At 42.9% G+C, this 22,502-nt stretch overlaps 1 protein-coding gene across 1 annotated transcript in view; it reads left to right on the top strand.

Annotated features, from left to right (window-relative positions):
* The window catches only part of atrnl1a (attractin-like 1a), a 182,918-nt gene that overhangs the window by 52,180 nt on the left and 108,236 nt on the right, over positions 1-22,502 (top strand). Inside the window, exons 17-21 of the mRNA XM_061087743.1 lie at positions 1,986-2,199; positions 2,462-2,653; positions 11,504-11,734; positions 11,841-11,978; positions 21,801-21,894. Of these exons, the coding sequence (XP_060943726.1) occupies positions 1,986-2,199; positions 2,462-2,653; positions 11,504-11,734; positions 11,841-11,978; positions 21,801-21,894 (869 nt within the window). The remainder of the gene's footprint in view (positions 1-1,985; positions 2,200-2,461; positions 2,654-11,503; positions 11,735-11,840; positions 11,979-21,800; positions 21,895-22,502) is intronic.

Here is a 22,502-nt window from a genome sequence, read left to right as displayed (position 1 = left end):
TATTAGAAATCAATATATTGGAAACTCTCAGAAAAGCACTTTGGGTTTATTCTGAAAATGTAGCCTACACCAGAGTGATCAGGTTCTAAACCCGAGCTCCAGGGGTTCGTTTACATCTTCTTCTCAGAGCTGGACAAGTATTGATCACGTCAGGATGGATGTTGACTTCGGCTCTTAACAGCATCGGAAATGTTAAAAGTGTAAATATCGTTGACATTTTAAAAGCTTGTCTCGTCTGGTTTTGTTGACAGTTTGGTTTTCAGACGAATCTCAGACGTGTTTAAGACAGGAGCTCTCTCTCTCTCTCTCCAAGAAGTCGACCTCATCGCTTTCCTACGTGATAAATCCAGATGTTTGAGAAGCCACAAGCAGAGACATGATTGACTTCACACAGACAAGATTAATCTGCAGCGTCGGGAGAAATATGAGGAAATAATATACGCTTTAAAACATGAAATCTTTAGCAGTTCACCAGATGGTTTTAATCTATTTTCATCTAAATTCATTTAAAAACTTTTCTGTTACTGTTCTGTTCTGAGCCCGAAATCCTCACCATCGATTCGAAGGCAGTTCATACATGTTCACATTGGTTTTACAGCAGTTTCTTTGATAAACAGCTGAATTTGGATAAAATAAATACTTCTAGTGACATATAAGTGAATATATATTAGTTTGGTAGTTGAAAAATCTCACAACGTCCATTTGGAGATTGCACTTGTACGTGTCTCTTTTAAAACTTCTCTGACTTTGCTCTGCTTCCCTTTATCAGAATAAAATGAGGCACAGACGATTTACAGATGTTGTTTTACCAGATGTTTTGGGCTGAAACTGTATTATTCCAATGAGGATATTGACTCTACGGTTTCAATCTGACAGCTGTTACCTTTTATATGCTTGATTCATATTGACCCTGTAGATATATTTATATTTTGAGCAGGGGCCTGAGAAAAAGGCAGATTTGAAAGAGGTAAATATTTCTATGCAGTAAATCACAGCTGTGGGAAGAAAACGTTTGATTCCTGTTTCATCTCCTGCATCAGTCGAACATCATCACAGGACATTATTAAACAAATCACACTTGTTTTGTCAGTGAATATTTCAGCTGCTGTTTGAACCATTAACTGTGATTTGAAGCAGCTTTGATTTTTAAGAACCACTCTCACATAAAACAATATTTACGTTTGTCGGTCTGTTTTCAGTCGTCTTTGCAGATGGAGACGATTCCTTAGAGTGTGAACTCTGGCCGAGCTGCTCATTTATAAACATATTATAATTTTTTGCACACGTCTGTAGTTATTGTTCTTTTTTTTCCCATCCCTTGTTTTCTAGGACATGGTCTTTGGGAACATGTGAACTACATACAACGAGGACTCATTATTTTAGTTTGTGTTTCAAACCAAAGGAAGAAAGAGGAATAGTTGGAGGTTTATTTATTAATTTATTAATTTTCTGTTGCTGATTTGGATTTTTCTTTTAGTGACTCTTAAAACATTTGCATTTCTTCCCATGTGGGTTTGAAGTGAGCTCCACCATGTTCGGACTGAAAAGTCGAACCTTTTATCTGAGTTTCTGTGATTTCTCTCAGGTTGATACAGCGTCTGATGTCGTGCAGCTCAAAAACTGCAATACCACTTATGTGTTTTGTCCAATGAACAAGTTACACAAAGCTCATTTAAGATGAAAAGAGGATATTTTCCACGTGTGTAAGCGTCCTCCATGTAAACTTACGGCATCCCTGCAAGATTTGTTCGTATCTGGACTATTTTGGCTTCACTTCTGAGTCTTTATTTACATTCTATGATTTGCCGAAATATGTAATTATTCAATACTGTATTTTTATATCGTAAATTATATTTCATTAAGAAACATGTGCATTTTAAACTCATTGAGATTTTCTTTCAAAATCATATCCAAGATTTCCTGCCTCAAAAACGGTACAAAACTTTAAGACATAATAATATATTGATTTAACCCTTTCCTTGCAGAGGTTGTCTCCGTGGGTCGGCCTGAGGAAGATCAACGTGTCGTACTGGGGCTGGGAGGACGCGTCGCCATTCACCAACACCAGCCTGCGCTGGTTGCCGGGGGAACCCAGCGACTCTGGCTTCTGTGCCTCGCTGGAGCAGCCGCTGGCGGCCGGGCTCAAAGCCAACCCCTGCACTGCCACCACGGACGGGCTGATCTGTGAGAAACCTGCAGGTGAGAACCAGGAGGGAAAGAAAGAAGGGAGAGAACAAAGAGGTTATCAATTAATTAACCTAATTATAGATAGTACAAATGTTAGAAAATAGAAAAAAGTTAAATGTCTTTCTTCAGGATGGAAATAAACGGAAATATATTTGGTATTTTACTGCAATTATCTGAATAATTAGCTATTAACTTTGGTTTTGTTTTGAGGGAACCACTCTCTTAACCTTTCCAGTCTGCTCCCCCACCTGATGTTATGTTTCTGCTTGCACAGGGAGTCCTCAGACCCCGAGTGCTCGTCCCTGTAAGACTCCCTGCGCTCTGAGGTCCAGCTGCTCCAACTGCACCAGCCAGGCCATGGAGTGCATGTGGTGCAGCAGCGCCCATCGCTGCGTGGACTCCTCGGCCTACGTCATCTCCTTCCCCTACGGCCAGTGTCTGGAGTGGCAGACTCAGGACTGCTCAGGTGAGACTTGGGTTCTTATTAATATTACGTTGTTGATGGTAAACTTCAACACCTCATCCAAGTTGGCAGATGAGATATGAACCAAACCGAAAAGTTTTGTTTTAATTAGTTATTTGAAGATGGGAAAATGGGCCGAGGCGTCCTGATTGACAGCTGAGACTGACTCCTGATTGGCTGAATGCATGTATCTGCAGGACCTCGATACTGGGACTCCACCCCACGATCACTGCTGCACAGAAATTGACGTTAAAAGCACAAGTTCGAGATATTGTGGTTTCGTTTTTATAAGCCGAGAGCGAGCAGAGATGAGTCGTCCATCTTTATTTAAAACCTATAAGTTGTTTGCACGAGTTAAAAAAGTTCTTAAAGGTTCTGACGGTTCTAAAAAGTCTAAAAGGTGAATGTGCAAAGATGTTTGACAAAAGCACACACACACACACACACACACACACACACACACACACACACACACACACACACACAAACACACACCCACACCTCTCCACGTGGAAGAAAAGCAATCATCTCCAGTGACACTCAATACAAAGTCTCTGTGCTGTCGTCCTCTCGTATGAACTCGTCCCTGGAGATGCTGAAGGTTTTTCATTTCCCTTCCTGCTCCTCCGAGTGTTTTTGTGAAGGAACGTTTGTTTTTCAGTGTTTGTGTGAGAGAGGAAACAAACAAGCTGCCAGGTGACGCTGTGTTTTTGGATTTCCTGCCAAACTCCTGAGTAGTTTCCTGTTTAAATAATGTTTATATAGCAACTGCAGCCATTTGATTCAGAAAACAGGAGGTTTTGATATTTTGTTTTGATGCCACACAATTCATTTGATAATTGTATGTCTGGTAGTTCTTATGAACAGGATATTTGAATAAGGCTTTGAGGGAATTTCTTCAAATTTGTTGCAAACCTTCACTTGGACTCAAAAATGAACTGAATGGATTTTGGTGGTAAAAGGTCAAAGGTCACAGTGACCTGAAGATATATTGACTCTACCTGCACTTGATAGCGGAAACAATCACAGTGCGATATTTTGACCTGAATCAGCTGAACTTGAATTTGATGGGTAACCTTCACCATAAAGTCTGTGGTTAAAAGAACTTACTTTGAAAAGCACTGACAAATAAAAGATATATAGAAAAAGTCATATATATTATAACAGGAACCAACTTGTCTTTGATGCAGCATGTTTTTTGTGGCAGTTAAAAAAAAGTGGAGGTAGCGTAAGTTACAGAAAACTTTCCTCTTTTAAGTGAGACGAGTGGTCAATTTGTGGAACTATCGTCTTGTTTCTGGAGTTAAAGAAACTTTTTTATGTCTTGTTACTGGTGATTATTATTAGGCGGTGGCAGCAGACATACACACACACACAAAATCACACACACACGCACACACACCTCCAGTGTCCTCCTAATGAAACCTTCCTCCCTCCGTCTTCTCTCTTTTATCGGTTGTTTGGCGACAGACGCAGCATGGGAGTTTTTGCACTTCTGCTTTTTTTTTTTACCTTTGCTGTTCACTGTGTTGCATGCAATGTAAAAAATGACATTTTCACATCGTCTGATCCTCAGATGCAGAGCAGCAGCGTTTCTCTTTCACCGTCCGTCACTCCCTGCGTGTTGTTTCATACTCGACCCGCTGCTTCATGACGTCTCTTTTATACAGAAACATTAAATGTAAAGTAAGAAAAACCAGCGGAGGACCAGATTCGAAGTGGGTCATTTCTTTATCAGATCAATTTGGCTCAAAGCTTTGTGCATCAGCCCCATTTTTCATGTCAGCTGGAGGCGAACTAAACACTCCACAACACAACCTCTTGAAATAATTGGTTCAGTTTTCAGCTTTGCCCCAGAACTCTCAAGTTTGGAAGTTTAAGGAACTGTTTCAAACGGAGGCTGATATTCGGTTCTGCTTTATTGTGCCACATTATTTTTGTCTCTTTTTTAGAATTGACTTAATTTGGGTTAAGTGACAATTTGGAGCAGCTCATCCCTAAAGGTCTGTTACCTGCAGCAATATCCATCCATTCATTAGATACTGCTTCACGTCTCTAGGGGCTTGGGGGGGTGACTGACATGGGGTGAGAGGCAGGATGCACACGAGGTCACCGGCGTATCGCAGGGCAGCAGCGGAAGCAGCGTCTGTAAATAAGTTATATAAATAAAAATTAATTCTAGATGTGGTCAGCTCAACAACGCTCTGCATCGTTCATAAGGTCAGTGTGAGATTCAGCGGCAGCAACAAGCAGACGCCCACGTTCAGACACTTGTTATGCATCTTTTCTGCTGCTAGATTCAACTTTGTTCTGCAGATGGAGCAGATGGATATTTCTGCATCTTACAAACTCCACAGCGGTTTAGTTTTAAAAAGCATCGCTGTCGCCACGGTAACTCCTGTGGTTCACACTACTCTGGAGTTCTTCAGCTGCTGAAACGACGATGCAGTTTCTCCGAGGATAGAAATCCCTGCTCCTACTTTTCACCATCGCTGTTTCTCAGGGCTCTGGGCTTTACTCGACATAAAAATCACTTCATTGCACAAACAACGACAGAAATAATGACCAGATGTGGGTGCAGGGGGCGCTGTTGCTCAGTAAAAGTTACAACTTACTACTCTGTTTTTGATAAACATTTCCAAAATGTCTTCACTCATCACCCAGAAATCCTCCAAAATAAAAGTTGGCTCTTTAAATTGATGGTAAAGATTTCAACATGACGACATCAACACAAACTAAAGCCTAAAAAAGTACCATCAAAAACTAAAAACGTCTCTGTCTCATCAGAGATGGGATTAATATTATTTTATTAGATTAAAGTACAGGAAACTCTATTTCTTTTTGCTCTTTCACTGCTTGGGTTGTGTTTATACACACACAGGGACAAACACACACACACACAAAGACGTACATAAAGAAATACACACTCAGAGACTTACACACAAAGTCACACACATTCAGAGGGACACACACACTCAGAGACTTACACACCAACGCTAGATGACGGTTGTGTTGTTGTAGACTTTATTGGTTTAGCTACAGAGAAATAGCCTTATTTTCTCTGAGGCAATCATCACAAGACGCGTGATCGTGTGTGTGTGCGTGCATGTTTGTGTGTTGTGTGTGTTGTGTGTGTTGTGTCTGCACCACGTGCTCTCTGCTGCTCGGTGGCCTCGTGCTCGCAGAGGAGCGTGAGAGAAGCTCTTACGCTCCCACACTTGATGTATTATGTATGTTGGCTCTCAGATGTGTTTTCTGCGGCTCCAGCGACGCTAACTGTCAAACCGCTGCAGGAGCAAATGGATTCCACCAGATAGAGCCGATGACACGTGTCACCCAGGGACACCCGATATCAAACCTGGTGTGATGAACTGAATGTGGCACCGAGACGATTGCGCTGACAGAATTTTTGATGAGATGTAAAAATTCCCCTCAGCAGGAACAAGATTTTTTTAGTGATTTGCTGCAACATTGATCCCCTCAGTCCCTCAGAGGACAAGTCAGCTGACATGTTCATGTTGTTTCTTCAACCCTCACTTCATCTCTACACATAGATTTTATTTAGTACGGTTTTGAATCCGACTGACGTGGATTTTTGTGGTTAATGCTTGATATTCATGGTTCTGAGATAAAACATTTTGACTTGTATTTGATATGATTGTTGTAAAACATGTGTTGTGCAATAATGGTTAGGAATGATACCATAAGCTAGTGTGCCTTTAGGCGTTCAATAAATGTGGTTATCAAAAATAGAAAATAAAACATTCATATTTAACATATTAATATTAAATCATAACTTTAGTTTGACTAAGTTCTCGCGGGGCACCACCATTCACAGAAGGGAAAAGATAGCCAATTTATTGATTAAGATCAGTCTCATTTAGATCTAGTTCAATTAGAAATCTTAATATTACTATTAAAGATTATATAATGAACAGTTAAGGTTTATCGAGTTCTTGACAGTGTAGAGGTTGGCAAACTTCACTTATGCAACATTAATGACAGGACAAGGTTAAAAGAAAACATTTATTATAAACATAATAAAGTATTGAAACACAAGTCACTAACAATATGTGCTAACTAACAAAGATGTGTGTGTGTGTGTGTGTGTGTGAGGGTCTCTCTGGTGGCTAACAAAGAGAGTCACACCTTCCTGTGGTCTTTTAAGATCTCTAAGATAGCAGGCCCCCCCCCTCCTTCTGGTCGGGGGACGTAGCTAAGTAGGTGAAGAGATATGCGGGGTCTGTGAGAATGCTAATCAGAAAATGGCAGGGTCTTTGTAGAGCCCAACTCACATTAACCTTGATTTAACTTGTAACACAATATCACCACATATATCAAACTTATAAACACCACAGAGAATCAATTAAACAGTCTTGCTTAGCCTAGTAAAATGATTAAGCCCAGATTAGGTTACCAGTCCAAGGACAGGGAGAAAGTTGCTGTGCAGTTCGGTTAGCAGTTCTTTTGAAGTCTCTGGTTCGTGTGGTCTCTGCTTCCGCGGTTCTGTTGAGCTGTGCAGTTCAGTTGCTTATTGAATCTGTAGTTCTTACCTGCAGGACACCGAGTCGCTGCAAGGAGTTTAGAAGAAGCTTGAGATGCGTGGAGGTTTTCTTGAGAAGATGAGCTGGAAGCTCGACCTTTGACCTCCAGTTGTTGGAAAGAAAATATTTGAGCTGGAGGAATCCGGTTCCTCCACTCGCCGATGCAGGAGGAAAGGCCAGCGGCCTGCTGTCCTCAGTGGTGGTCGGTGGAGAAGAGCGCTGCTGGAGCAGCCTTCGGCCCTCCGAGGGATTGGAGAAAAAGAAAGACTTTGGGGGAGGCCTGCTATTATATAGGCCCAGTGGCCTCCAGGTCATGTGGCCAGATTTGACCAATTGGCAGCTGATCCTGGTAGAAATTCGCACCTATGTGCGAAGATGCTGAAACAAAGGGGACATGTTGCCTCCTGGGAGACGGAGTTATTTGACCTTCTCAGGACAAAGAGAACACATTGCACTCTGGGAGATTGAGTATTCTCCAGCCCATGCGGCTTGTGGCTTTCTCAAGACAAAGGCCATGTGCTCTCAGGTTTTGACTTCCAATACAGGCCTGAAAGAGAGGCCTGCCTTTTTTTTGCACAAAAACCATGTCCCAACACATGCAAAGATATTCATGTTCCTGATTCCTGAATTTTAATATATTTCAATAAAACATATATATCTTAACATACTGACCTCACTTTACATTTTTCACACAATGTCCTTCAGCCAAACTCAAATGAATAACATCTGATGTCAATAACCTTTGGATTTATGGACCATATGAGCCAAATCCTTCAAAACTAAACTTATATCGTCATATTATTTAGTGTTAAAGTGTTAAAACTTTGCAAACTTTTGGTTTAATATTTTCTTCTTCATCTTTAGAGCATCTTTCTTCACATGCCTCCGGAGTCGGGTCGGATTCTTTTTTGTGCACATGTTAAATATACCAGCCTCTCAACTCATAATTTAATTGCAGTGAAATGCAATAAATGGCAATTCAATTACTGCTCCGCCTCTTTGCTCACTGCCTGTCGTCAGGTACAGGAAAGAGTTTCATTTTGCTACCGAACAAACACACACACACACACAAACACATACACACACACACACACACACACACACACACATACACACTCGGAGTGAGTCAGGAGGAACACTAGCATTTAAACTGCTGTAAGTGCATAAATCACTGACACTATTTTTATCTTGACAAATATTCACGAAGGAACAAATGGACAGTTTCATCTTTGGAGCACGATTACATCACGTGTTCAGGATTCAGTTATGAGACATTGTACGTTTTTAACCCTCGTGGGAAATACAGGCGACATCCAAGCAGGACACTCACTCCACAAAGCGCCTGCAGCTAAAATAACATATTTGAACAAGTTGCAGCTGAAAGTTTGGTCCTGTTGACTCGAACCTTTCAGACACAAGGACGACGGAAACGTTTAGAAATTCCATGAGGAACAAGAGGACGCCAGATATCCGGAAATGCTCCTGAAAATAGAACAGGCAGAGTAAACCTGTCAGATAAATTATATTATTTGCACAGACCATAGTTATGTAACAGAACATCTAAGGACGTAACAATTTTTCCGTCCACGCAGGGATTGTTTTGTCTGACGTCGTCTCTCTGAGCTGCTTTTTACGTCCTCGGGCCCATTTTGTCATTTTTGTGGCGAGGTGGCTGAGACGCAGCGTTTTGATCCGTTCGCTCCCACAGATTCTGACGTGTTTTATTAATGAATCAAAGTCGAGAGGCAGAAATGGCTCCTCGCAGTGTGTGTGTGTGTGTGTGTGTGTGTGTGTGTGTGTGTGTGTGTGTGTGTGTGTGTGTGTGTGTGTGTGTGTGTGTGTGAGAGAGTGTGTGTGTGTGTTCTGGGACGCAGATCAACAGACTGACTGAGAGTTCTTGTCTTTTCCTCACCAACAGACTCATGCTGGTGATAAAAGTGTGGCCGCGTCAGTCACATCAAACATGATCCAGTAAAACACTTTGGTGAAATGTGATATTCAGGGACAGTCTGGGCTGTTTGGCGAAATAAGCTTTAAGCATTTATGAAGAAACTGTTTCCGAAGCCAGACCACATCTCTACAACTCAGTCTTTATGAGTTCAGTTCACAGATGGAGCCTGATGACGTGTGTGTGTGTGGTGTGTGTGTGTGTGTGTTAAGTCTGTTTCTTGATGGCAGCTACTCAACCATGAAGATGTGGTTTTGAGGAATTTGGTTTTTACTGCTTTATTTTAGGCATTTGGTAAAGTCTGCATTGGAGGAGAAAAAGTAAACAATTCTAGTTGTGGTAAAAGTCATCACTTGTTTTGGCTTTGCATTTGGTCCAAAAGCTCCTTAAAAAAGCATTTTCAAAATAAGTATGATGTCATTTTCTGACTTCATGAGGTCACGGATTCTAGGACATCATTCTGTGCTTCAGATTGACATCTGTATTTTTGGACCATATTTTATTTACCTGTAAGTTTGACCTTTAATCAGCTCCAGAAGTGGATATACTGGAGATAAACTCCCAAGCAATGAGCAAACATACACACACAGACACACACACACACACAGACACACACACACACACACACACACACACACACACACACACACACACACACACACACACACACACACACACACACACACACACACACACACACACACACACACACACACACACTCAGACACACACACACATAGGGGAGAAAACAACACTCTGCTCAGTGTGTCTGCAGGAACAGGAAACTGTAAATAATCAAGTGAAATCAAAAGGTTTGGTTGTGTTGCCTTTACAAGAAGCATCACATTTCAGTTGTGGTTTGACCCGTATTTTAAAAACAGGCCTGGTGTATCTACTGGATATTAAAGTTGCTCTTGGGTCCGTAAATATGGGTTTTGCAGCTCAAGAAGCCCCACTGTGTGGATTAGGGAGATTCTGTTGAACCGCTTCTCTTTGAACTCGCGACTCAAGTGAAGATCCAGTGGAGCTGTCAGGGGAAGAAAAGGTGAAAGTAACAAAAAATACCAGAGGGAAGAGACGCAGAGAAAGAAGAGGAGTTAACTTCTTTGTGATTTCATTTTAAGTGTCTTCACGTAAAAAAAAAAAAGGAGAAGAAATTATATCAAAATGACAGGAAATGAAGAAGGCGAGGGGAATAATGGTGAAGAAAGCAGTTCTGAATACGAGGCGGCTTAGTGGGGGGTGAGGGAGGGGTGGGAGATCCAGGAGAAGGAGGATATAAATGTGGCGGCGAGGATATAAAGAGTGAATCTGAGAACGGGAGCGCAGAAGTTTGTAATTATAAAGAGGGAGGGAGAACAAATGAATCAGCATTGCTGCGGCTGAATAATGCAACGTCGGGAGGGGGGGGGGGGAAAGATCGCAAACACACACTCGGAGGACAGGAGGTGTATTTCGAGCAGCAGGGACATGGAGAGAGAGAGACACGGGTTCGGCAGGAACATCTGTGGCTTATGGAAATGACTCGTGTTCAAAAGAGAGAAACTTCTGGTGGAAAATGCTAATTTCGCTTGATGCTTCATTTGAATCCTCTCGCCGGGCTGAGAGGAAACAACCAGCTCGGATAACCCCTCTCTACCTCCTGGTTTTCTTGTGTTCACGCCAAGATGCCCGCCGAGCGTCTTCTTCCCGCCTCCTGCCTCTGTGCCACCGCCATGACTGTGTAGACGGGAAGATTCATCACCTAAAGAACGAGAGCAAAGCAAACTGAGTGGTTTGAAGACGAGCTGTGAACTCTGAGAGGACGGCCTCTCCTGAAAAACACTCATTTCTTATTCCCGTCACCTCTCCAGTGTTTCCCCGTCAACAAAGACACCGTCAAGCTTTCTGTTTTCTTTCACAAGCAGCGAACGCCACTCCAAAAAAACCAAGTGTCATTTTTAATTCTCCCCAGCGACGCCTTCTTGAATGTCACAGCTCCCGTGTGAATACAAATGTTTTTCCGTGTGACAAAGTAAAGTCGATTTCTCTCTAAATGCAGAGGGTCAAAGAAAAAGGTAGAAAACCAGGAGACGTGTATCAGCGGAGGTAGATTACATCACTTGTGTTTGTGTTCCTTCAAGTTGTTTTGAAGTAGTGAAGGACAGAATAAGGTCAGATTTATGATTTTAAAGCGTCTTTTTCAATCTGCATCTGTGGAACTTTACAGAAATGCAGATAGAAATAAACATTCCAGCACTAAAAATAGGGTTTAAGGTCACGTGATGCTCAAAATAAAGAAATGTTCTCTAAATATCTCACATTTAAAAAGAACATGCAAATAACGTACACACACTTTTCTCTCTGACCTTTGACCTCCAGCTCAGAACTGCTCAGGTCTGCGGACGTGTGCCGACTGTCTTGAGCGAGCCGAGTGCGGCTGGTGCGGTGACCCCAGTAACACTGGGAAGGGCGCCTGCACGGAGGGATCCTACCGGGGGCCCCTGAAGCCCTCCAGCCCCAGGGCCGGGTCCCGGGACCGGGACATGGTGCTGGACCAGAGTCTGTGCACGTCGGACAGAGGCTTCAACTGGGCCTACATCCAGTGTCCAGGTGAGGGAACCTTGACAACGAGTCATATCACTCTGATAGCTTGAACATTATGAATGCATCTTTAACTCTGTGTGTGTGTGTGTGTGTGTGTGTGTGTTTCCTGCAGCGTGTCAGTGTAACGGTCACAGCAGGTGTGTGAACGCCAGTGTGTGCGAGCGCTGTGGGAACCTTACGGCCGGGACGCACTGCCAGAACTGCATGGCTGGTTACTACGGCGACCCCATCAACGGAGGGAAATGTAACGGTGAGTGAAAAGGTGACGAAGGATCGAACCTGCTGTTCATCCTCTGGTTTCACCATCAGCATGCTTCCTGACCCTCCACATATCCTGTCCTTGGAGGAGGAAACTCTGTTTTAGTCCCTTAACCCTTAACTTCTCATCATCTGGAGGAGAAACATGAACCAAAAACCATTTTAACCTTTGGCTTCTTCCAAATGCAACGAAATAAATTCGATTAAATTAGCTGAACTGAAAAGAGTGATAAATCTTCTCGTAGTTTCAACCATTTCTGCAGCGAAGGCAGCTATTGATCGATAAATTGATGAAAGATTTGAGCTCCTTAATGTTTCTGCTTTGCTTCAGAAGCTGAGAAACAAAGTTTTGTAAAAAAAAAACTCTGGTTTTAGGGAAGTTGTTTTCAAACTTTCTCAGCAAGCAGATCAGGTCTGAATAGGTTATAAAATAATAACAAATTATAATAAGAGAAACAGATATTTCTTATTGTTTTTAATCTACTCATCATCCGCTGTTCTTGCTCTGAATTCCTGTAAACAAACATAAATATTAAAAACAGATAAGTAATTGTAACCACATTGTAATAAACCCAAACAACCTGATGGGGGCAGCGTTTAAAAGCTCTGGGTCCCAGTGTTGGTTTCTCTGAGAGTTTACGGAGGTCAGCAGAGAAGTGGAACAGGAAACAGGAATAAAAGCTGTGGTGTGAAGACGTGAAGGAGAACAGAATGAAAAGCAGATTCATACCGATTCTCTCAGAGCTGCACAAGTGCTTCACATGTTTCTGAATCCGACAGCAGCTTCTTTCAGTTTTCTTTTGTTTCATATTTAAATCCCACAGTTTAATGTTGACAACAGATAATCTTGTGTAAATCAGACGATCGGAAGCAGAAGATGAAGGAAGGGACATGATACCAGGCCGAGGCTGGAGAAAACAGGGGGGACTGGGGTGGGGGGTGATGAGTGAGTGAATGCTGGACGGAGTGAGCGAGGGAGGGATGGAGGGAGAGGAGGGAGGGATGGATGGATGGAGGGAGAGGAGGTGCGGCAGCATCAGACTCCCAGTGACAGATGCATCTCAGCTTGACGGCAGCACATGACATTAAATCGCTCTTAATCATTTTCTTATTTCCTGAGTTGACTGGCGTCTCCTTCTCTGATAGATAGACAGCCTCATGATGCTCCTCCTCTTTCTTTGCATTTCATTTCTCCTTTTTTCACCTGTCATTTTGATCTCTCTCCCCTCCATTCCTTTCCTTCCCTTTCTTCTCCCCTGTTTTCATCATCTTTTCTTTCCTCTCCTCTATTTTTGTTCCTTCTACTCTCCTTTCCTTTCTCTTCCTCTCCCCTTTTGTGTCCTTTCTCTTCCTCTCCTTTTCTCACCCCGTCTTTTATACTCTTCCCGTCCCACTCCTTTCCTTGGTTTCATCTCCCCTCCCCTCCCTTTTTTTGTTTCCTTTCCTCACCTCTTTACCTCCTCACACCTACTCCTTCATTTCTCTGTAACTTCCTCCATCATCCCCTCTTACAGTCCATAATAACTCTGTCTTTAGTCCCCCCCTCTTTCCATCCCTCCATCCGTCCATTCATCTTCTTCTCCTCCTCCCTCTCTCTGTATTTCTCTTAATAAAAGGAACCGTTAGATTTACCTTGAGCTAAACAGCCGGGAGGTGATGATGTGAAGCCGATTAGAGGCTTAATGATGGAGACGCAGCGTTGTCTCCACCCGAGAGAGGAGAGAGGGGTTGTAAAGAAGATGGAGGGGTGAGGGAGAGAGAGAGAGAGAGAGAGAGAGAGAGAGAGAGAGAGAGAGAGAGAGAGAGAGAGAGAGAGAGAGAGAGAGAGAGAGAGAGAGAGGTGGAAACAGAGACAGGCAGATGGAGAAGGAAGAAGAGATGGAAGCGTGTGATGAGATGTACAAGGTTAATATCAGTTGCTCTTGGATAGAGAGGATAAAGGAGGGATGAATAGGGGTAAAGGGACGGAGGACAGACAGAGGAGAGGGAGTCTGTCCGTCCCTGTGTCCCTGTGACAGATGATTAACTAACCCTGTCAAATGTGTGTGTGTGTGTGTGTGTGTCTGACCCTCTTCTCTGAACGCACCATGACTGAAAAAAAGCGCCAGCCTTCAGAGCTGCAGCTGAAGACACGTTGGACGTCTGTTTTCCGGAGGACACGATGTTTGCATAAGGACACGTTCACAGTTACGCTGTAGGAAAAGAGAGTAACAGTGCGTTAAAATGTTCCACGCAATCGAACACAATCTTTAATCGTTACTTTGCCGTTTCCCAGATGCTGTGGTGTCGTGATTGTCCGCTCGGGGGGGCTTTGCTTGCTAGTGTCGTAACAAACAGCGTAACAGTCCGTGAACAAGACGTGTGATGTTGTCAGACACTTCGCAAATATCCAGAATTACAATTGTAACTTTTCTAGCAAAAAGAAGAACTCATAGTCCCAGGTTGAAAAAGAACCCAATTCCCCTTTGACACATGTTGAATTTGTTAAATATCAAGTTAGAAATTGATCGTTAATAAAGCGATTAGTGATCTGAGTGTTGAAGTTGTTCTTCTGGTCCAATGCTTTGACTACGATTCATCTCATCTGCTTTCATTTGAAATCATCTCTCAATAACCTTTCAGCTCAGGCTCAGCACCACTCACTCACCACGCTGCCCTGTGAATTGTCTTCCAGGCAACACTTTAGCTTGTATTATTTCTCCTCCTGCTTGTTATCTTTTGCTTCGATGGATTCTCAGATATAAAGCTCCTCCACCAGAGCCCCTCCCACCCCCCAATAGTTTTATTGCTTCCATAAATTTTGCATGATTCACATCAGTAGCTCCATGACTCCAACTCTCTCTCTCTCTCTCTCTCTCTCTCTCTCTCTCTCTCTCTCTCTCTCTCTCTCTCTCTCTCTCTCTCTCTCTCTCTCTCTCTCTCTCTCTCTCTCTCTCTCTCTCCTGCTCGTCTTCGAGGACTCTGTCATGCCGCTCGTGTGAGATGTAAAAGTCACGAGTCAAAGGTCGCTGTCGGGTCTTGAGGACGTTTTGTCTCTCGTCTTTTCTCAACGAGGTCGGCTCAGTTCAGCGAGCTGAATGTTATATTGCGTTAAAGTAGAGAGAGACAAGGGTTTGATATGAGTCCTGGAGGATTGTTCTTCTCGATCTGTCGTTGTAGCTCAGAACAGATATTATGTCTTTTACTTTAATTTATTTATTACTTTCTTGCTTGATTTATTTGACCAAGTTTTTTTATCGTCATATATTTATATGGGAAACAGGTTTGGAAGCATGTGAAGTTACGGGTGATACTAGCCAGGGTTCGACCAAACACCAGACCGGACCTGTAAACTGAAGTCCACCACTAGGGGTCGCCACTGAATTAGCAGTTTCTCCTGAATTGAAAACGTATTATTTGAGTCTTGAAATGCATGTTATTTTTATTCCTCGTCATCATTCAACTTTGTCATCTTGAAATCTGAAATGTTGCCATATTGGTGCAGTTTGATTTTCTTTGAGGTTAAGTTCGTTACGACTCCTCTCGCCCCCCCCAAAAATAAAAAAACTGGTTGAATGTTAGCTTGTCCCAGGTTGTTTAAAATATCTTTAATTACTTAGGAAAAATAAATTCAGTTGTTTCCTGTTCATGATATCTACCATATGCCTGCAGATTGTGTGTTGTTTCCCTCTTCTCCCTCTTCCCTCTCTCTTTCCTCCTCCTCTCCTCCTCTCCTCCTCTCCTCCTCTCCTCCTCTCCCTCTCTCCTCCTCTCCTCCTCTCCATCTCTCCTCCTCTCCCTCTCTCCTCCTCTCCCTCTCTCCTCCTCTCCTCCTCTCCCTCTCTCCTCCTCTCCCTCTCTCCTCCTCTCCTCCTCTCCTCCTCTCCTCCTCTCTGCCCCCGGTCTCGGGGACTTGATGAACAGCCTCTTCACAGTTTGCAGCAGCGGGAGATGTTTGTAAATCTGTGTTGAGTGCAGGAGCTGCAGAGATGGTGAGTGCTGTCTCTGCGAGGAACTGGCACCCAGCAGCAGAGAGTGGGACAGGCAGGACAGCAGGGTGTGTGTCTGTCTGTGTGTGTGTGTGTGTGTGTGTGTGTGTGTGTGTGTGTGTGTGGCTGTGTGTGTGAGATTGATCAGACAGCTGTTGTTGAGCTTTAGTAGAGGAGTGATGCTGCCTGCAGAGTCTCAATCAATCAGTTGTCGCTGCTACATACTCTCTCACCTGTTGTGTATCTGTGTTTGTGTGTGTTTGTGTGTTTGTGTGTTTGTGTGTGTGTGTGGATTCATTCTGTTGCTCTTAAAAGTGTGTGTGTGTGTCCATGTACCTGTGGATCCCTGTGGTGGAATTGGACGGTGGCCAGCATTCTAAGGAGTCTTCAGTGTTCCTCGTCTAACGGTCAAACATACTGACGCACATAGACTGATACACACAAACCTACTGACACACACACACACACATACAGACACACACAAAGCCACATTTCTGTAAATACGATTTAAACGGCTTCTGAATCCCTTTTGATCTCCAGTCAGAGCAAACAGTGCTTGTGAAGTCTCTCTGCTGTGACTCGAGTCTCGTCGGGAGGAAGCTGCTCTTTCTCACACTCAGTGCTTTTTATTCACGGCACACGGCTCCAACTGACATTAAACGTACATTTAATAAAACAAGCTCTTGTGCTGACACAACGTGTGGCACTGAATAAAGTAGAATAACATACCCTCTGTCATATATAGTCTGTATAGATTTGCTGGGACATGGACCCAATTTAAAATTCATTTTTCTAAAAGATGTTTTCTGTCATTGTAGGTATACAAATGTGGTTTTATTAAGGCTTTAATGGACTATAACATCCCCAAGGACACATGAAGACAAACAAACACTAACATTCACGCCTTTGGCCAATTTAAATTCTCCAATTAACCAATTAATCAATTCAATTCATTCCATTTCTTGCTATGAGGCAAACCACTGTACCACTGTGCCGCTCTATATTAATGACGTGCAGTAAGAAAAAGACTGAAAACCTTTTTCTAAGGTCGACAGTTCGCAGAACAGATTCTGCTGATGGAGGAAAACTCAGAACTGTTTGATGTTATTAAAATCACCTTTTCCTCCTTTGTATGCAAATATCAGTGCGTGTGTTCACATGTATTTCACTCCTTACATCTCTTTACTTCCCGGCTCCTCTGCCCCTCAGCCCTCCTCCTCTGCTCCTCATTAAAATCAGTCAGATTCTCTGTCCTCTCTTATCGGAGCAAACTGCCCACAGACTCAGAGAAACAGCCGGAGTCAGCTGAAGGTGGAAGGTGACATTGAAGATATAAAAATAATATTCAGGGAGATGAGCGTGCGATTGATCATGATGTGGGGAACCCAGTGGTGCTCGGTGCTACGCTCCATTTTGAATCATTTCATTCAATTGTATTCTCGAGTTATGATTTCATAATTTCAACTTGACTCCAAGTAATTACTGATGAAATTGACAATTTTTCATGCTGCAGCACATCATCGTATTTGACCTTTCAAATTAAAACAAAGGACTCTAATAAGATGACATTTTGAAAAAGCATTTAACCTAAACTATGATGTTGGATGAGTGGGTTGCAGATCTCACACTGATGCTTTTCAACCGGATAAAGAAATCTCCTGTCGGGCAGAAAACAAGAGGAGGAAGCAGAGAGTGTAGTTAATTAGCTGCTTCCTGCCTGTGTGGAGCCACTTGTATGTAATATTAGAACATGTCAACACTCAGATGTGCACTCACACATGACAGTCACATGGACGTGCACACATACACACACACATCCATGCAGACCCTGACCTGCGGGCCAATCAACACTGTGGTAGGTGTGAGGATGATGCACAACAGCATGTTTTCACTCCGCACTGTTGACATTATAATGTCATGTGAAGTTCGTGACCTTCAACTAAACCTTCAACAAATTTTCATCTGCGTGTTCAAACGTGCACATTCACAGGCTACAAATAGAAGCTGATTCCTACTGTTACAAGTCCACGTGTTCAGGATGTGTAACATGAAATAATGAAATACAGCTAATGTCTAGATTAACTATTGACAAGGACGTCATTCAGCGTCATTAAGAAAACAAAAACAGTAAATTATCTGATTTTAAGTATATTTTAACGTCCTGTCCATACTGATGCAGATATTTAGCAAAACAAACTTTTTCCTGTGCATTTGTCATTTACACGTACACGTGTTTTCAGATGAATCAGTGCAGAGGAGGCTCCACATGTGGTTCTGGGCTCAGCTGCACCAAACACTTTTGGAGAAACTTGGATCATCACAAGACCTTTTGAGTTTCTGTTTTTCCGGCACCCGTTAAGTTTCCTTGAGTTTTCTAAGTGCTCGCCCCTCGGGAATAAGACGACAGAGCCGAGTGGAGGAACAGAGAGGATTATTCTCTAATGTTTTCTCACTGACTTATTTCCTCATCTCTGACGGAAACACACACACACACACACACACACACACACACACACACACACACACACACACACACACACACACAGACTCACTCACTCAGAGACGGCCTCGTTCCCACCTACACACACACATTCAAACCCACCCTGACAACAGGCATCTTTTGTATTGTGTGTACATGCAGAGGCAGCGGGGTGAGAAATTGTATTCTCTTCAGGGGTCGTGCGTGAGTCAAGGGAAATATGATTTATATCAAATCAGCCTTTTTTTGCTCAGAGATCAGGTTTCCTTTTTATTGAAGCTCGTTTCTGCGTTGTCAGCAAGTGTGCTGCGTGATGTGCTCTCTCTCCCTCGTCTATTTCATTCATTCCTTCTCCTCCTCTTCCTCCTCTTCTTCTTCTTCTCTCTGACTCTCCCGGCTCCTTCCATCCTTCACCTCCAGCTCTGCGCTCTCTCTGAATTGAGTTCACTTCCTCTGGGCACTCGGATGTGATTGTGTCTGTGAACCAGTCGGATGAGTCAAGTGCTTATTTTTTGCTTCGAGGATCTTTGTGTTTAGAAAGAGCGTCTGACTGTCTCAATGAATGGGTTTATTTTTCATTCAAAGCTAAAGACGTGTACGACTTATAATGCACAGCTTTGTATTCACTGTGATTTAAAGCACAAGAAGATATCAAATAAAAACACGTTTTATATGTAATTTATGTAAGAAATTATTTTTAAACAAAAAGGAAAGAAATCAAATTAAATTAAATAGGGTTGGATCCATCTTTTGGAGGCTTTGTCTCTTGGTGATGAAAGGATTCATTGAAGGAGCCTTTGAAATGTGACAGTCTAGTCGGCTGTGATTCAATCTGCTTAAATGCAGCCTCAGCAGGATGTGACTCTGAGCCAGGACACAGACACATCTCTGTTCTATGTCTTATATTACATGTTATTTTACCAACATGTTTTGTTTGACTGACGTCCTGTAAAGAACAATCTGTCTGTACGAGCAGCCGCGGCATCGTGATTAGTTCAATCCTCGGTGTATTGATGTAAAACAGTTTGTAAAATAAGTCACATCTGGAGCCTTAATATAATGATTTAGTTTTTCGATCACCCAGCAGCTGTTAAATGAGACAAAATTATTTGCTCAGATTTAACTGTTTGGCTCAATATCAAGTTCGAATCTAGTTTGATATTTTTCCACAAAGATTAATACCGTGACAAATTCAATTCATCTCGCCCTCAGCTCGATGGTTATTGGATCAGAGATGTGAGCGTGTTTCCCAAATCAATCTTTGATTTCCAAGCAGTTGTAGCGTGTCTGTGTTCAACTGCAGATGAAACGCTGAAGTAGCTTTATATCCCGACATTCATCAGAGAGCAGAGTAGAGAGCTGAGACTTCTCCGCTGGATGGAGGCAGCATGGTGTTTACTGCTGAGGGGATTATACAGAGGTTTCATGTTTGTTTGAAGAGAGAGGGGGGTGGGGGGGGGGTATGTTTCTCTCTCTGAGAATCTACTCTGAGATTTAACTTCTTCTATCACAGAGCGACTGGTTTAGAGTCTGTGTCTCTGATGGAGTGATTTCATTTATCCCACAATGAGGCCTTTGACTTCACGGTTTTCAGAAACTGTCTTTCTGGAAAAAGTAGGTGCAGGCATATTCTGTAGTTGCTGTTTGTTATATGAAGAAGCAGCAGGTTGTTGGGTCCGACTCGTTCACAACAACAGGAGCATGTGGGGAACTTTCAGGCGAGGGGCGCAGCCTGTAGAGCGGCAGGAGGCGGGACATGAAGTATAAATTCAGCTCATCCACCATCCATCATCACCAAAAGCTCTGGAACCTCCTCGTCTTTCCAAGTTGACGTCTTTGTCTTCTACGTCCTGAGATGTTTGTATTCTTCCAGTTCCACATCCGTCAGGTGTTAGAAACCTCATCAACACGTCCACTCGCTCAGACATTTGTGTTCTCTCATGCAGAACATTCTAAGGGAAATTACATTTCTGTGCAGGTCTGAGAGCAGCTTCAGAGAATCAGCCTTCTTCTTCTCTGCCTCTGTCTTTTTTCTGTTTCTGAGTCTCGTCTCAGTCTTTTTCTACGGTCGGAAATTTCTCTAAACTCTGTCCTTTGTTTGCCTCTGACTGTTTTCAAAATGAATTCTGTGTGAGCCGCAGCCCGTCCCGGAGCAGGCTCCTCACACACCTGTGATTTGTCTTTTATCTCAGGTTTAAAAGCCTCTTTCTCCTCTTATCTGTGAAGCCATTACACTTCAATATGCATCTGAGGGAAGGTTTTCCCTCCATGCGACGGGTGAATGTAATTTCAAGTAATGGACTGAAATTGTATTTCTGCGATGTTATTGTCTCCTCCTCTGTCGGCTCGTCTGGTTCCAAGTTGAAAAACATCCATTCCACTTTTAGCCTGTTGAATTTTAAATGCTCCACCTTGCAAACCTTGGTTTCCTCTTGCTGCGTGTGTCTAAATATTTAAAGCAGCGTTTACGTCTGTTACCTTGTTTCACTCTGTGTAAGCAGTAGAATCAGTTTCTCTTCCCCGGAGGAGGAAGAAGAGGAGGAGGAGAGAGTTTGTTTTCCTCTCATTATCTGCCGGTGCCCTGGCTTTACCTTGACCTGAGAACAACACTGTTTTATTGCAGCTCCTGTCTCTGTGCCAATTGGAAAGAATTACATCAAAGCACGAAGTCCGTTCCTTTGCAGGGACGCAGGACGAGGTTCTTGTTTGTCTCCGCCCTCAGTCGCCCCATGCAGAAGTGATTTAGGGTCTAAATTACAGGCCGGTTCCCGGTTACATCACGGTCGTTCATTATAAAACAGTTAAAATGATTAGATGCACCAATCACCACAGCTTTAAAGAAAACCTCAAAGATAAATAACTTCCAGAAGCCACATTTCACCAGGAGGTTAACTCACACCAAACGGTTTACAGGATTTCTCCATTTCTACACAGAATAAAGACTTCACTAACAAAAACAAACAACTGTGTTATTGTTAGAGAAAGAAATATAGAAACTTCTCCTGCTGCAAAACCCTGAATCTCCAGCAAAGAGTTTGTTTTTTCCAGGAACCATTTCTGACAGTTTCCTGTTTGAGGAAACACATCATGTTGAGAGAATAATGTGTTTTAAGGTTAAAGGAGGTAAAAGTGCATCAAGCTCAGTTTTGCTGTTGAAGAGGGAAACGTGTCTGATCACCTGTTAGTGCAGCGTGAGAACGATGAATGATCTGCCTCTTTTCTGCTTCCTCAACCTTTTTATCTTGGTTCCACTTCTCCTTCCTTCCTCAACTTCTCTTTAAAGAAGCTGTATGTTGCTTCCTTGTCTCACAATAGATTTCACTCCGACCCTAACACGTCCTCTCTGTCTCTTTCTGTCTGTTTGCAGCATGTAAGTGTAACAGTCATGCCAACGTGTGCCACGTCACCACGGGGAAGTGCTTCTGCACCACCAAGGGCATCAAGGGAGACCAGTGCCAGCTGTGAGTATACCACCACAACTAGCAAAGGTCCAGTGTGTCAGGTTTAGGTGAAAGGGATTTATTTAATATAAAATAATCCTATATGTTTTCACTAGTGTCCTAATCTGACAGTGACGGTTTTATGATCGGTCGTTAAATTAAGGGTTTGATGTGTGTGTGTGTTTGTGTATGCAGTGTGTGTGTGGGTGTTTGTGTTTTCAGTGTGTGTGTGTTTTCCCCTGACTGTGCCAGTACAGTACACTATCCTAAATGGCTTGGCCGAGCGACGCACAACAGAGACAGCCTGAAAATTGCTGCATCGATAAATCTAGGAGGCGAGGCTAGAAAGCAGAGGCGCTGTGTGTGTGTGTGTGTGTGTGTGTGTGTGTGTGTGTGTGTGTGTGTACAATAGATACAGTACAATGAAACAACAAACTGAAGCCATCAGAGTTGTTGTCCCTGTTCAAACTGTGATGTTATAGGTAACTGAGCGTGTGTGTGTGTGTTCAATGCTCTTAACTTTGCTTCGTGCTTGAAAAAGCTCCCGTTACTTTACAGCTCCGTAGTTAATCTGTTTATTTAGAGTCTGAAATCGTTTTCTCTCGTATCACAGTTCACATTATTAGATC

The sequence above is a fragment of the Limanda limanda genome, chromosome 15, assembly GCF_963576545.1.
Source record: "Limanda limanda chromosome 15, fLimLim1.1, whole genome shotgun sequence".
NCBI lineage: Eukaryota > Metazoa > Chordata > Actinopteri > Pleuronectiformes > Pleuronectidae > Limanda > Limanda limanda.
This window is presented reverse-complemented; position numbering and strand designations above follow the sequence as displayed.